We start from the raw sequence: 15,798 nt of genomic DNA on the forward strand, positions 1-15,798 counted from the left end.
ATAATAGCTTTCCTATCTTTGCAGTTAAAGATTTTCATCTTGGAAGTTAGGATTAAAAAATTTTTAAACAGTTACAATAGTGTAGCTGTGCTTAAAGCTTCTGATAAAAGCCAGTATGCTTTGTAGAGCCCTTATCCCCCTCCTGCTTTTTAGTTTTTAGCTCACTAAATGATATAAACACTGATTTTTCCATATATAGCACTGAATAAACTGTCATGCCTAAGTGTAAATCAGTCCAGCACTGTGTCATCTTTTTCTAAAGGATTCCAAGTTAAATGTCGGATGTGTAAATAACATGAAGAATCGTGCTGTTAACTATGTGAAAGATGTGGGCATTTTAAAAATCATTTTCTCTATTTAGAGAAGATCAAACAAGTCTAATTCTTCAAAGCTTATGAGAATGGTTTCACTTCATATTAGACGGTAAACAATCCATAATGAACTTATATTCACCCTTGTGTCCCCCTCCCAACCCCCTTGGCTCACATAGTGAGCAAGTAATTTTCAGATAAATCAACTTCTCAGAACTATGCAATTGTATACACATGTCCATTACAGATGAGAAATGGATGGATTTAAGGGTTTTGTTAAAAGTATGTTTGCTATAATGGCAAAATTGAAATGGAAAGCCCAACCTCAACCCAGACAAGTACCTCGGTTCTGTCCCACACCAATTTAAGAACTGAAATACATGACTGACTTAGAAAAGTAAACTGACATTTTGTTCTCTGAAAATACCCCAAGGTTAACTTCAGGATCACCTTGCCTAAACCTACAATCAGCTTTTTGCGTCCTGTTAGAAAATCCACTTACTAAAACAGATTCATGTTCTCTGGGCAGCATGTTCATTCATTTTTATTTTTAGATGGAGTTTCACTCTGTTGCCAGGCTGGAGTGCAGTGGCGCCATCTTGGCTCACTGCAACCTCTGCCTCACGGGGTTCAAGTGATTCTCCTGCCTCAGCCTCCTGAGTAACTGGAACTACAGCCACGCGCCAGCATGCCCAGCTAATTTTTGTATTTTTGGTAGAGACAGGGTTTCACCATGTTGGCCAGGATGGTCTTGATCTCCTGACCTCACGATCCACCCACCTTGGCCTCCCAAAGTGCTGGGATTACAGGCGTGAGCTACCGCATCCAGCCATTCATTCATTTTTAAAAGGGTAATATGATATGCCAGTCTGAAAGAAGAGGAGGACCTGATTTTCCTAAAGAGAAGTTATAAGAGATTGTGAGCTCATTAGGCAAAATTTAAAAGAGCCCACTAATGTTATAATTGGAAGAGAATGTTACCCATTTACCTAAGAGTAATAATCTTAAGGCAGTATTATCTTCACTACCACTGAAAAAATGACACTGAGTTAACAGAGAATAAATGGACAGCTATTTGATTTAAAAATTTTTTTATTCAAATATTAATTTTATCAAATGAAACAAGAATCTTTGATGATACTTTGATGTAAAAAAATGTTTCATTCATGTGTTTGCACTTTCCATGGTTTGTTTAGGGTAAATTGTCCAACCTGAAATATTAATTATCCCTTTGCTTAGTATACTTTTTATTTCTTCAGAAACAAAAAAAAAGGTAGGAATTAGTTCAAGGATGTCAATTTACTGCTTCTAGTACTAAAGTATGGCTAACTATGTAATTTATAGCCTTTAAGTGCAAATTATGGCATCAGTCAGTGGTTCCCACAACAAACCCAATCACACTTTCATACTCAAAACACAGTATTTTCTTTTGCAAGTAAAAATATATAAATCCAGTTTCAAAGAACATCTTTTCAGTACCCCTCAAGAATAGTTTACTCAGTTTGTTGATACTTTCTCTCCCACCAGTCTTCAGTCATTAAATACCTCTAACTTAAAGAAGGCAAAATGAAATTCAAAACAATTTGAATGCTTACAGGCAAGTCCTGGGAAAGGGAAAATAATAATTCAAGTAACATTTCTGTGAAACTGGGAATATGGCTCCTGTGTCTGCCCATTCTCTCAATTTGGTAGAAAGGGAAAAATAAGAGCTTGCTTCAGAACAGAACAAAAAGAAAAAAATGTCTACGACTAGGTCATGGGTTTAAAAAAAAAAAAAGTACAGGCTGACAAGCACTACTATATAAATTAGTCAAACATTTTATTATAGAGTATATATTTATATCAAAAGCACAAAAAGACTTTTATTCTGAAAACCAGGAAGATTGTGATGTTACAGAAGAAGATTCAATAATTCCAGTCCATTTCTAGGGTACTAAGTGTCTGATCACCTCAGTTAAAACAAGATACAAATGAGGCCAAGGTCACAGGTCTGATCATCCTGAGTCCCTTAGCACTATTTGGTTTCTCAAGTTGAGACATGTATTCCCAATCCCAGTTAGCCACCTTCCAAGTGTTTGCTACTAGTCTTAATGGGTCCTTAGCCAAAGACTACACCCAAATATAACCAAAGCTTATGTTTAAGTCATAAGATTAATCCTTCAATAATAAGGATAGCATAATTAGCTTTGTTACCTAATACTACATAAATGAAATCATCAAATAGCCTGGCATAATTGAAATGACTTACAGAGGAAGTAGTAAAGCGTAGAAGCATTCTGTGGTAACTGAGCTGAAAAAGGGGAAATGCCAAATGTTGTAAATGCCGTCATTACCAATAAGAGTCACCAAATTCTCAGAAATAGGTAATTGGCAGCTCAAGGCAGTTAGCACTAAAAGATTTCTCTTGCCTTCAAAAAAAAAAAAATCATTTTTAAGAGTCCTTTTTAAAAAGGCTACATCAAAAAATAAACAAAAAAAAAAAATTAAAAGGCTACATGAGAGTGAAACAATAACCACAAATTTAAAAATCAGATTATTATTCCCGTTTGTTCTTACAAGCCATTAGTATTCTTTTAAAACTTACTCCCTGAGAGACCCCAGACTATGTTAAGAAAGAGTGAGCTTGAAGTTATTCTTATTTAAAAAGAAAATCTACATTAGCTCATCATGTTTGATATTACTATAACTCTTAAAGTCAGCAGGGTAAAATCAAATTCTAAAGAATATAGTTTTAAGAATCATTTGAGGGTAAATGTAACGTTTATATCAAATTTGTATTATAGTCAAGGATTTAACTGATGGTGTCGAAAGTCAAGCATTTAAGAGTTAAGACTTTTAAAAATTGTACCCCCCCAACTTATTTAGTAAAGTACATTACCAACTACTGATTTATTGCGTTTAATGTGATGAAACACCAGATTTGACAGCTAAATTAGCAGTGGGATACAAGTGTGTTTTTATCTTTAATCATGTTTGTAGAACAGGACACGTACATACCCATATAAAAAGAGACTGTGGCAGATGCCTCCCAGAATCAACCAGTTCCTGTAAACATTGCATTTGTGCAGATTTTCATACTTGATTCCAAAATTGAGAACAATAAGATTAAAGGCAAATTTAGTAGCCACAAAAAGTCCAGTTTGACTTCCTGCAACATATGGTACCACTCCTCTCTTTAGAACAAAACAAAACAAAAAACCTAGCAGCACATTAAAAAAAATTTACAAAACATTTCAGTACTCTTTCCCTCCCATCAAAAACCGAACAAAAATAAAGTGCAGCACCCATAAAAGTGTCAAGAAAATAGCCAAGTTATTCCTTTCTTGTAACAAAATAGCACTTGGCCTCAGCAGTCTTAACCAAATTATACAGTGTCCATCATTTTGGGTTCATCATCTTCTTTATGTACCACCGAGTTTAAGCTGCAGAGAGCTGTATTGATAGGATACTGAAGATAATCTGGATTCTGGGGAAAAAGAAGGTAGATTGGGGGGAGAAAAAGAACACATTATAACCAGTTTTATGACAGTACATACATACATACTCAGTTTCACATTCCTATTTCTCTGCAGTATAGTAGAGTAGTGGGAAAGAAGATGGACTTTGGAGACAGACTTGGGCTGAATCCCAAGAAAATAAAGCAAAAAATAGGATGCTATCACCTACGAGATGTGATAAAAGAATGATACATGTAAAAAACAGAAATGTTAACAAATACCACCTTTCTTCTCCGTTTAATCATACAAGGCAAGGCTACACCTTCCATGTGATTATATATACACAGCTACTGATAATTTAAATATGGTTTGAAGTTAGCAATGCATTTTTAAGATTACCATCTAATTACAACAGTAAATACTAAAACTGCAAATCAACTGAATAAAGAAAAAAATTTACTGGGTAAAAATTATGGCTATCTTCAGGGTCTATTGTGGTTTCCCAAAGGTTAAAACAAACTCAGTGAGAAATCTGTACACTTTTGAGAGGTATTTACACCCTTATTTTTTAAACTGAGAATAAAACAACGGGATTTTTTAAACAAGCATAACTCATAAATGTTATGCTTGTCAATTTCAAAAACTGGGAATAGAAAACATAAAATCTTACTCAATAAATGCAAAAATAAAACCATTATTAAAGCACCATGAATAAGCGTATAGCCCTAAAGACCCAGAACTTTAGAAAATTCTTCCCCAATTCAATTTTGTCTACTCAATTGTTCCGAATATCTGCTAGTTACTTAAGACTTTTACCACATGTATTGCTAGTTTTACTTATATTTATTTTATTTAATAAACACCAATGAGGACAGTAGTCAAACAGGATAGATGTCTTAAACCTCACCATCCAATAGGAGGCTGGGAGGCAGGGTTTTCTAAAGATACTCCTAAGAAAGTACAACACTTTGTGAGATTCCTTTATTCTAAAAGTCAAAAAGCTAGCTGGAGTTTGGATTATTCCCAATCAGGTCTTTATGAAGGAAGTAGCAGGGACAACTGACTGAGGTCTGGGACACTCACACTGGGCTTCAGTTTTAATCCTGCCTCTAGTAAAGCAAGCCTCAAGGAGAACAAAATTCACAATTTAGTAAAATTAAAAGCTAGCCTATAGGATAAACCTAAAGTAACTGTTATTATATCTATATCCAAGAGGCCTCAGATTAGACCTCTCAAAACTAAGGATAATGAATGGTATTTGGCTTATTTCACACGATTGCTGTCAATTATTAAAAAAAAGAAATGAAAAGCTAAATGGTTACCCACACTTAAGCTTTATCAAAAATGACCAATATTATTGTTACATTGTCTCATTCTCCAGAAAAACAGCTTTAAGACCTTTTTCTGACAATCCAAGCCTAATTCTCTGGAACAGAGCTTACAATTACTCTATTAAGACTGGGCTCCAGTTTTCTGTGGCACAACTTTGAATAACAGAATTGGCTGAGGAGATTTTCTAAAACTCATCCACCTATCTTCCTAAGAACTGTAAGACACTATCATACAGAGACTTTAAAAAATAAGAAGGAATCGGTATACCCAACCTAACCTATACTTAAATTTCATTGACTGTCCCATATTTTCATCTAGTAACATTCTCAACACATGATTCACAGTCTGTGGTATAGGTGAATGAGCAGTGAAGTATAATAGAAATCCAAAAGTAGAATATTAGATTCATCACTTATTGTGTTGACTTCAGGCAAATTACTTAAGTTCTATGAATTTCAGTTTACTCATCTATAAAAATGAATGAAAATGAATCACAGGGTATTTGAGAAGATTAAATAATATGTGTGAAAGTGCTTTGCAACCTATAAACTGATATAAAAATCGGATATTATTACTATGGCAAGATTTTTCTTCCCAACCTCTAAACTGATGATTTGGTCCTTCAGGTGGCCTCTCGTTTTATTTCCCTCAACTAGTCGATAATCCTTTCCGCACATGTAGCAAGCATCTAACTGAAATTTTATCCAGGCCTTAAATCCTTCAGAAGGACTACACCAGGATGCTCAAATTACTTACCACAAGGAATTGGTCTCCCACCATGAGATTAGCCCAGCTTAATTAAATCTGAATAACCCTGATAATATCAGCAATACAAAAGTGTCAGAATTGTATAATTCTAGTCCCCCCATGACTATAAGGGATGCCTAGCACCTGATATTAGTTGCTATCTAATAATAACAAGGACTTACTTCTCTCAAACCAGAGGCAACTTCTTGATAATATAGGCTTAAGATACTATAATGTGTACCTTTCCCTCTTACGTTTAGAATCAGTTACATCCTTCCAAAGTCTCTTTTTTCCTTCCCATGCATTATGTGACATTTTAATTGCAGGAGGTTTATATATTGGATTTCACAGTGACTTGGTCACAGAATTCCCCTGGAAAAACTACTTCCCTATGGGCTACTTCTTAGGAACTGAAGAGAAAAATCATCACTGAATTTAAATAAAATTAAGAGATAATCTGTAGGAATTTGTAGAGGGAATATTCTTTACACGTCTAAGGGGGAACATTACTAATTATTTAAAAATTAAACATTTATTATTTCCATCCTTGAGCCTTTTTTTTTTTTTTTTTTTCCAGGCAGCCTCTAGAGCCAGAGTAGGCTCAGAGAGTCATGAGAATATTTTTGACTAGGGTAAATATGATCAATCGCTTTCCTTAAAGGACATACATGTAATCGGAATGGTGAAATTACAGTGACATAAGGTCAAGCCATTGAAAATCCCAATTTTTAGCACTTTATGAGGTTTAAAACTAAATATAGGACTCTCCTCACATTGTCTTTTGAATAAGACTTTCCTTCTCACAATGTAGACAACAGATTAAACTGGCTAAAGCTGGTCTTAAAATCTTGGAGCCTGGAAAAGAGAGATGACTAGGCTCTATTAAAGGGCTACTAGTAAAATCAAATGGGTAGGAATTATCTAACAATAACTTAAACTTGTAATCCTAACTAGCATCAGGCAGACCAGTGGTCTAATCACTTCTCCTTTTTGATGTAAATTTTTTCATGCTGCCTATATGACATGGTTTTATCTTGATCAAACCACTGAAGACTTCGAAGAGGCTGAAACCGTTGGCCAATATTACCAGATACAATATTATCAGCTACATTAATGTGTTCTAAAAATGTTATATCTGGTAGACCCAACATTTAACAAGAAAATACTAAATAAACTTAAGCAACAGACCACAGTGGTTCCACGTGCATGTCCACTTTGAAGCTAATCATCCTAAAAAATTCAAAATGGCATAGTTCTAACTCAGGATGAGATGTTTTAAGGAAGCTCTAAGGGAGCCATCTTGAAGACTTTATGACTGAGATGATCAATAGCTAAGATTTGTTCTTAAGAATGGTTAGGTATAACTAATCACTACTACATTAAAAGGAGAGGAAATCTGGTATCTCTAAATACTTAAGAGGTGAGATTCAGCACCAAAACATGGCATGAAGTAAGATTCAACAGTTATCTTCTGAGGCAGGAATATTTAAAATGGTAGCACACATTAAAAAAAAAAAAAAGAGTGGGGCAAAATAACAAAAATTATGTGAATATGCTTATAAAATAAATATTTACTATTCCAACTTACCTGTGGTAAGGATTCTAATAAACCTATAGATCCAACACCAGAATGGGGAACATGATTCTGAACTGTCATAGGTTGAAAACTTTGTGATTGAGAATAAAGTCTTACTCTTGACTTGAAAGCTTCAAGTTCATTTTTGAATGCTTCAAAATAACCTTCTTCCTCTGCCTAGAAAAAACAAAAAAAAAACAAAGACTGTGTTCTTCAAGATTTCTAGACATAGTAAATTCCAGAAAGCATACAACAGGTTTGAAGTGGAGGAAGTAATGACAAGGTGAATAGTCTAAATACAGAAACCACCACGATCCCTGCCACATTTGTGAAAACTACCTGATTTATAGGAACATTAATAATTGGTTTGCTCCATTTCCTTCTGCTTCAGCAAAATAAGCTAATAAAAAAACAACCTCTCCCTATACATATGCACACAACTAAAAAGAAGGCTTTCTCTGTATTTTCCTTGATTTATCTGAATCCTTAACAGGATCCAAAATAGTCCTCATTTAATCTGTCAAATTCATTCTATCTTCTTCCCACTACCAAACAATCAAGGGATATTCTTAAAACCTTTTTTTTTTTTTTTTTTGAGACGGAGTCTCGCTCTGTAGCCCAGGCTGGAGTGCAGTGGTGCGATCTCGGCTCACTGCAAGCTCCGCCTCCCGGGTTCACGCCATTCTCCTGCCTCAGCCTCCCGAGTAGCTGGGACTACAGGCGCCCGCCACCACGCCCAGCTAATTTTTTGTATTTTTAGTAGAGACGGGGTTTCACCGTGTTAGCCTTTTAATTTTCCAACAATTAATGAGGGGGCACTATTACCTGTTCCTAGTAATTTTCTAACTCTATATTCCATACTTAAAAGAGCTACGAAAACCAAATAGAATTCAACAGTCAACGTCATTATGGAACTATCTTCTTGTTCTAGTTAAGCAAGTACCTTCTTTTCAATATTATGGAAAGAAAAATATGATAACTTAGGTCGAGGGAGTGGAACTCTTAGGCAACTCCCTATTGACAGCTGCCTCTGTTTATGTTTCCTCTGAATATAGAGAAATGATACAGAGATTTATCCTACCAATAGAATGCGGGCTTTAAGTTCAAGTAGTGGAAGAGATCTTGTCAAACGGATTTTAGGTTGCATAATCAGGTTAAAACCTGTGGATTAGTTATTAGCATCAGCTTCTATTGAAATAATGCAGGGAATGTTCTGTGCTGCCATCCTATCTTCTTGTAAATTTAGGAAGAATTTCCTTAATTACATTTTAGCACCTCACTTCATAAGAAGTTGTGTGGACACAGAATATGTCATATCCAAAAGGATTCTTTCTGAAAATTAAGAGGCACAATTGCTGGCCTCACTGCATGCTTAAGGTTTAGGGATTTAGATATAGAGTGATGACAGATTTTGTATTACTAAGTAATTTGTGGGCCACTTGCTTAATTTCTTTATGCCAATTTCTTCACCTATAAGATAGCAATAGTAATCCTCATAAAATGTTATATGGATTTAATGAGTTAATCCATGTAAAGTGCTTAGAATAGTCCCTGGAACAAAGTAAGCATACCATGAAAGTGATTATTTCATAATTTAGAAAAAAGTATCATTAAGCCTACAATGTTAAGATTAAGACCAGTGCCTTTCCGTTTTACTTTGTTAAAGTAAATGTCAAACAATATATATGATTTGGCCATGTTCCATTATTTTATTAAACACCAGTTTAAACACATCCATTAATGTAAGACAAAAAGGAAAGTATGTTTTTTACTACTCTTAAGTGTCAAGTAAAAATTTAGAAGAGACTGGGTGTGGTAGCTCATGCCTGTAATCCCAGCATTTTGGAAGGTTAAGGCAGGAGGACAGCTTGAGCCCAGAAGTTCGAGACCAGCCTGGGCAACACAGTGAGACTGTGTCTCTACAAAAAATTAGCTGGGGATGGTGGCATCTGCCTGTAGTCCCAGCTACCTGGGAATCTGAGGCAGGAGGACTGCTTGAGCCCAGGAGTTCAAGGCTGCAGTGAGCAATGATTGCACCACTGCACTCTAGCCTGAGTGACAGAGAAGGACCTTATCTCTAAAAACAAACAAAAGTTTAGATAGTCACCAGAAGCAGCCTAGCTAAAATATCAAGTCAAGCATTTGCTATTAAAGTTCAATTGCTTCAGGAAAATTTCATATTTTGGTTGCATTTCAGAAGAGTTTAGGGTATTTAAGTTAGGACTACTGCCACATTGACAGTTTTTTAATATAAAAATAATAATTTTATGTTTATAAAAGGAAATGTTCATTGTAGTACATGAAAAAGAAAATGGAAATTATTTATAATTCCACCACACAAGTATAACCAAAGTTAAACTTTTGGTATATTTCCTTTTAACTTCTAATTGTATATGTTCAAATATATCCTATGTGCAGAAGAGCAGGTAAAAGATATATGCACAGTTTATTCAGCAAAACCCCCACTATTTACCCATAGAAATTAGGAATAGATCATTACTAGTATCCTAGAAACCAGTTCCCAAGAGCATTCCCCCTCCCTCCCTGACGTTATCATTATTGTAACTTTTGTCTTCTTAATTATTCCTTTGCTTTAGTTTTACTGCTTATATATGTATCCTTCAACAATATATTATTTAGTTCTGCCTGTCATTAAAAAAAATACTTTATAAAAAAATACAAAATATGAACATTGATACTAGATATATCCATTTAGTATCTATCTAAACAGATACATCACTCAGTGGTTTGTTTCATTCACTCTCTTGTTTTTCCATCCATGCTGATGTTAGCTAGTATTTTATAGAATGAATATACAGGTTGAATATCTGAAATGCTTGGCACCAGAAGTTTTTCAGACTGTGAATTTTTTCAGATCTGGGAATATTTGCATTATACTTACCAGTGAACATCTCTAAATTGAAAACACAAAATCTGTGAGTATTTCCTTTGAGTGTCATGTCGATGCTCAAAAATTTTGGATTTTGGAGCGTTTTGGATTTTGGATTAGGAATACTCAACCTATACCACAATTTATTCATTGTTCCCAGGCTTTTTGCTATTACAATCTACTATAAACATTACGGCAATCTAGTACATATGTGTAAGAGTTTCTCTAGCACAGCAGTTCTCTTTACAGTCTTGAAAATTATTGAGGACCCTAAAGAGCTTCTGTTTATGTGAGTTATATGTGTCAGTATTTCCTGTTAGAAATGAAAACTGAGGAATTTAAAAAACATTAACTAAAAATAACAATGACAAACTCATTACACTACCATTAATAACATTTTTATTTAAAAAAAATTGTTTTCCAAAACAAAAAAATTTAGTGAGAAGAGAGCTGCATTTTCCTTCAGTTTTTCTAAATCTAATGTCTGGCTTTACAGAAGATGGCTAGATTCTCATATTTGTACTTCTGCATTAATCTCTATTGTACACTACTGAGAGAATGAAAATGAAAATTAAAAATAACATCTTGGTATTATTATGAAAATGGTATCGACAGAGAACCTCCTGAAAAGGTCTTGAAGCCCCTAGGGGTTCCTGGACCACACCTTGAGAATCTACTCTCTAGGGTGTTTCTAGGAGAATTTCTGGGTGTTAAGGCAGGCACTTGTTCAACTTTACTAGGAAATTTTGTAAAGTGGGTGATCCAATTTATACTTCCACTAGCAGTGAACGCAAATTCTTACTGCTCTACTTCTTGGGCAGCTTTTAAATTACTGCAAATCTTGTGAATGTGAAAGGTACTTAATCTTTCTAGACATCTATTTTTCTTCAACATGGCCAACATCATCTAGTAGGTACTGCTTCCTGTGAATTCATAGCATAAACATTTCTTCAGCTCATTACAAAAGTTCCATAAATATAATTTTAAAGGGTGCAGAATATTCTATGCACCATGGGTACTTTTTAACTATTCCCTTAATTGCTGAATTTTTAGGTTGCTTCCTATTTTTTCTTTTATTAAACACCAGTTTAAACACATCCATTAATGTAAAGTCTGATTTCTCATTAAACTGTTGAGTTCTACACATGAAGAATCCTGTATCTATTTTGCTCAATAATGCATCCTGAGCATCTGAAACAGCTGTGCTTTGCATTAGGCACTCAATATTTACTGAATGAATTAATGATGGAACACAAGTTTCCTGAATACACACATTCATTTAAATGGGTCTCAATTTCATACACATGCTGTAGTACAGCCTCTTATATAGCTCTTTTAAGTTTAAATTAGCAAGAAATTAGCAATATAAATTTTCTTTTCACAAGAAAATCTACGGAATTTAGCCTGTGGCATCCTGCTTGGATGCCTGCTATTGATATGAATAGAACAAAGAGGTCTCAGCTGGGACCAAATCTTCCCATTTATCAATATCAAATAACTACTTACTTTGGCTTTCTGGAAAAATAAACGAAAACACCCTCTTGGATCCACATTACAGTTTTTGGCCATTTCCATAATAAACTGCATTACAACAGCTTGATGTGCAATTTGTTCCATTAAAGCCCCTTTCTGAAAAAGATTTAAATGATATAAGAAACAAATACATAAATATATTTAATTGGCATACTGATTCAAATTTTGAATTTTTAGAATACTTTTGATTTTACTCTCTTAAGTTGTAAGTCAAATACTTTACAAACATATAAAGAGTGTATCTTAGGTTTTTTTCATTATTGGTATGTGGACCAGAAGAACTAAAGGAAGACTATGCTCTGAACTTGATTTAATACCGTGATTACTGTCTGGATTTTTAAAATACGACTTTCAAATTAGTTTGAAAAGGATTATAGTAATATGAAAACAAGACAGATGGGTGTGGAGTGGCAGAGAAAGCATAGTGGAAAAGTTTCTGTATGCTAACTGAAACAACAACAACAACAAGAAAATCCCACATTAAACTCAAGTAGATCTGAAAGCAAGAAATGGTAATTCCATCTAATGACCTTCCTGCTTTCTTTTAAAGGACTTAATGTAGAAAACAAAACAAAACATCAATAAAGTATGAAATCAGATTTCCACTAAGGTTCCCAGAAACTCAAGGTTCACATAATAATACCTTCTCAGCTTCTAGGTGAAAACACCATAAAATAAGATATTTAGCAGTTTCTTCACATACAAGGTATGGATGGTCAGACAAAAATCTCTGGCTATCATCCCATCGACTCAACATACCTGTAAAAAAAGGAATTGAACCATAAGTGTCAAACATTTTCTTTCTTCCCATAAGGGAAGAAATACCAACCATTCTTAATTCATTAATCTCTCAATGGTATTTTTAAATGATTCTCTTTAAAGACAATTCATATTACCAGAGCAACAGATTATGGTAAAAGAGCAAGTGAGGGACAATACTCTTTAAACCAATACTTAGTAGACTGGAAATAGCTCCTAAAATTCACAGAAAGTTTTAGTTCAGATAATTAATCAGGCCAGAGTGGCCAGTTCAATATTAAAAAGTCCTGCATCCACGAATGTCCACAGTCTTGGGCAAATTGAGAGTTAGTTATGTAAGCCATTTACTCATGATGTCTGTTATAAACAAAGACTTTTAAATATTAGTTAAGCATATTTGAAAATGGTTGTCATTTTGTTTCAGATGTCAGAGAAATCCAAATACTATTTAAGTTATATCTACACCTTTACCTAAATTAGTAGGAAATTTGGTCAAATTCAATACCACCGAGAAATCACGGAACCAGCAAAGTGTTGACTTTTTAATGTTGTCCAGTCAGTCATAACTGAATAGATTTTTTTCTTTTCTTTTTTTCTCTTCTTTTTTTTCTCCATAAAGATGAGAGTCTTATTATGTTGCTCAGGCTGTCTTGAACTCCTGGCCTCAAGAGATTCTCCTGTCTAGGCCTCCCAAAGTGCTGGGATTACAAGGCATGAGCCACTGTGCCTGGCTAACTGAATAAATTCAATATAGCAATGTTAGGTTTAGATTCCTTAGACTCATGCAAAGAAGTCTGGATATTCATGGAAATTTCGTAGAGCTGACTCAAGAGTTTAGCAGTAAACTTTTCCTGTAGGCACAAAATGAACTCCTATATATTTAATTCCACATCAGTACACAAGAAAGAACAAAACTGAAGACAAATGTCCTACTGAGAATACACAGTAACAATGTGAGTCAATCAAAAATAAATGATTCATTTTTTCCTCACTTAAAAAAAGGGGGTAGGACCACGCACGGTGGCTCATGCCTGCAATCCCAGCACTTTGGGAGGCCAAGGTGGGCGGATCACCTGAGGTCAGGAGTTCGAGACCAGCCTGGCCAACATGGTAAAACCCTGTCTCTACTAAAAATATAAAAATTAGCTGGGCATGGTGGCAGGTAAATCCCAGCTATTTGGAAGGCTGAGGCACAAGAATTGCTTGAACCCAGGAGGCGGAGGTTGCAGTGAGCCGAGATTGCACCACAGCACTCCAACCTGGGCGACAGAGCAAGAGACTCTGTCTCAAAGGACATAAGCTGGGCATAGTGGCACATGCTTGTAATCTCAGCACTTTTGAAGGCTGAGGCGAGAGGAATGGTGAAGTCCAGCAGTTGCAGGCCAACCTCAGCAACGTAGTAAGACCCTGCCTCTACAGAAAAAGCTTAAAAATTAGCTGGGCATGGTAGTGTGCACCTGCAGTCCCAGCTACTTGGGAGTCTGAGGGGACAGGATCACTTGGGAGCCTAGGAGCTAGAGGCTGCAGAAGGTATGATGGAACCACTGTGCTCCAGCTTGGGCAGTACAGCAAGACCCCATCTCTTAAAAGGATTAAAAAAAAGGATAAAGACTGTAGCATTTTCTCATAGAGTATTCTAAGCTTTATAAAGTTATTTCCCCAACGCTTTGGACATAATGATTAGGTCATTTGAAGTTCTGAGAAACAGAATGATTATGGAAGTTACTTAAAACTCTTCTTAAAGTATAAGAATATTGCCAGGTGTGGTGTAATCCCCACTATTTGGGAGGCTGAGGTGAGAGGACACCTTGAGCCCAGATGTTGCAGGCTGCAGTGAGCTATGATCTCACCAATGCACTTCAGCCTGGGTGACAGAGCAAGACCCTATCTCTTAAAAAAGCCTAATGATGGCCGGGCGCGGTGGCTCACGCCTGTAATCCCAGCACTTTGGGAGGCCGAGGCGGGCAGATCACAAGGTCAGGAGATCGAGACCATCCTGACTAACACGGTGAAACCCCGTCTCTACTAAAAAAAAAATACAAAAAATTAGCCGGGCGAGGTGGCAGGCACCTGTGGTCCCAGCTACTCGGGAGGCTGAGGGAGGAGAATGGCGTGAACCTGGGAGGCGGAGCTTGCAGTGAGCCGAGATCGTGCCACTGCACTCCAGCCTGGGCGACAGAGCAAGACTCCACCTCAAAAAAAACAAAAACAAAAAAAAAAAACTAATGATTCCTGGGACTCAGATTTAAAGAAAGCACAATCCTTATTTCTTATACTTGAACCCATAAAGTAAATCCTATAAAGCAGTTTTGCCTTAGCTTTTTTACACTTCTGGAGAGGTAATATTTTCAACTCTATCTACCATCCACGATAAAGCACTGCTCCTCTTGTTTACTTTTTCATGGCAGCATTGTGACTCACTGAAATACCAAAAGCCTTATCCATTCTGGTTTATTTTGCAGGAAGGATAACATGAAAGGGTTCCTGACGCTTGGGGCCATGGGGAAGGGTATCATTAAATATTAATTTTTTTTTCTTTTTGTTGAGACGGAGTCTTGCTCTGTTGCCCAGGCTGGAGTACAGCAACACAATCTCAGCTCACTGCAATCTCCGCCTTCTGGGTTCAAGCGATTCTCCTGCCTCAGCCTCCTGGAAGCTGGGATTACAGGCGTGTGTCACCATGCCCAGTTAATTTTTATATTTTTAGTAGAGACAGGGTTTCACCATGTTGGTCAGGCTGGTCTCGAACTCCTAACCTCATGATCCACCCGCCTTGGCCTCCCAAAGTGCTGGGATTACAGGCGTGAGCAACCACTCCTGGCCAAATGTTAATATTTTTTAACTACCTATTTAATACCTGAGACAAATTAACACTTGACATTGAAAATGCATTTTTTTTAATCTGAGAAATACTATCACTTGATTTCAAAAATGCACATTGAATTAGTATGAAATTGAGAAGTTCAGTTACAGGTAGTCGATACAGACCTTTGCATAAAGAGTGTGGAAGTTTATGAACAAAATAAAGACAGGTGGGGCGTGGTAGCTCACACCTGTAATTCCAGCACTTTGGGAGACCAAGGCAGGAGAATCACCTGAGCACAGGAGTTTTTTTGGTCAGTCTAGGCAACAAAACCAGACCTTGTCTCCACACAAAATGAGATAATTAGCCAGGCGTGGCAGAGTGCACCTGTAGTCCCAGCTACTTGGAAG

The 15,798-nt window shown here is 36.1% G+C and overlaps 1 protein-coding gene across 1 annotated transcript in view; it reads right to left on the reverse strand.

The window, feature by feature from the left end:
- Nucleotides 1–1,385: 1,385 nt before the first annotated feature.
- Nucleotides 1,386–15,798, reverse strand: part of CDC37L1 (cell division cycle 37 like 1, HSP90 cochaperone) — a 29,140-nt gene continuing 14,727 nt past the window's right edge. The window contains exons 4-7 of the mRNA XM_055294326.2: nucleotides 12,470–12,585; nucleotides 11,800–11,922; nucleotides 7,416–7,580; nucleotides 1,386–3,777 (exon numbers count right to left, since the gene is read on the reverse strand). Coding sequence (XP_055150301.1) covers nucleotides 3,676–3,777; nucleotides 7,416–7,580; nucleotides 11,800–11,922; nucleotides 12,470–12,585 — 506 coding nt within the window. The 3' untranslated portion in view covers nucleotides 1,386–3,675. The remainder of the gene's footprint in view (nucleotides 3,778–7,415; nucleotides 7,581–11,799; nucleotides 11,923–12,469; nucleotides 12,586–15,798) is intronic.

Source organism: Symphalangus syndactylus, chromosome 9, assembly GCF_028878055.3.
Source record: "Symphalangus syndactylus isolate Jambi chromosome 9, NHGRI_mSymSyn1-v2.1_pri, whole genome shotgun sequence".
Lineage (NCBI taxonomy): Eukaryota > Metazoa > Chordata > Mammalia > Primates > Hylobatidae > Symphalangus > Symphalangus syndactylus.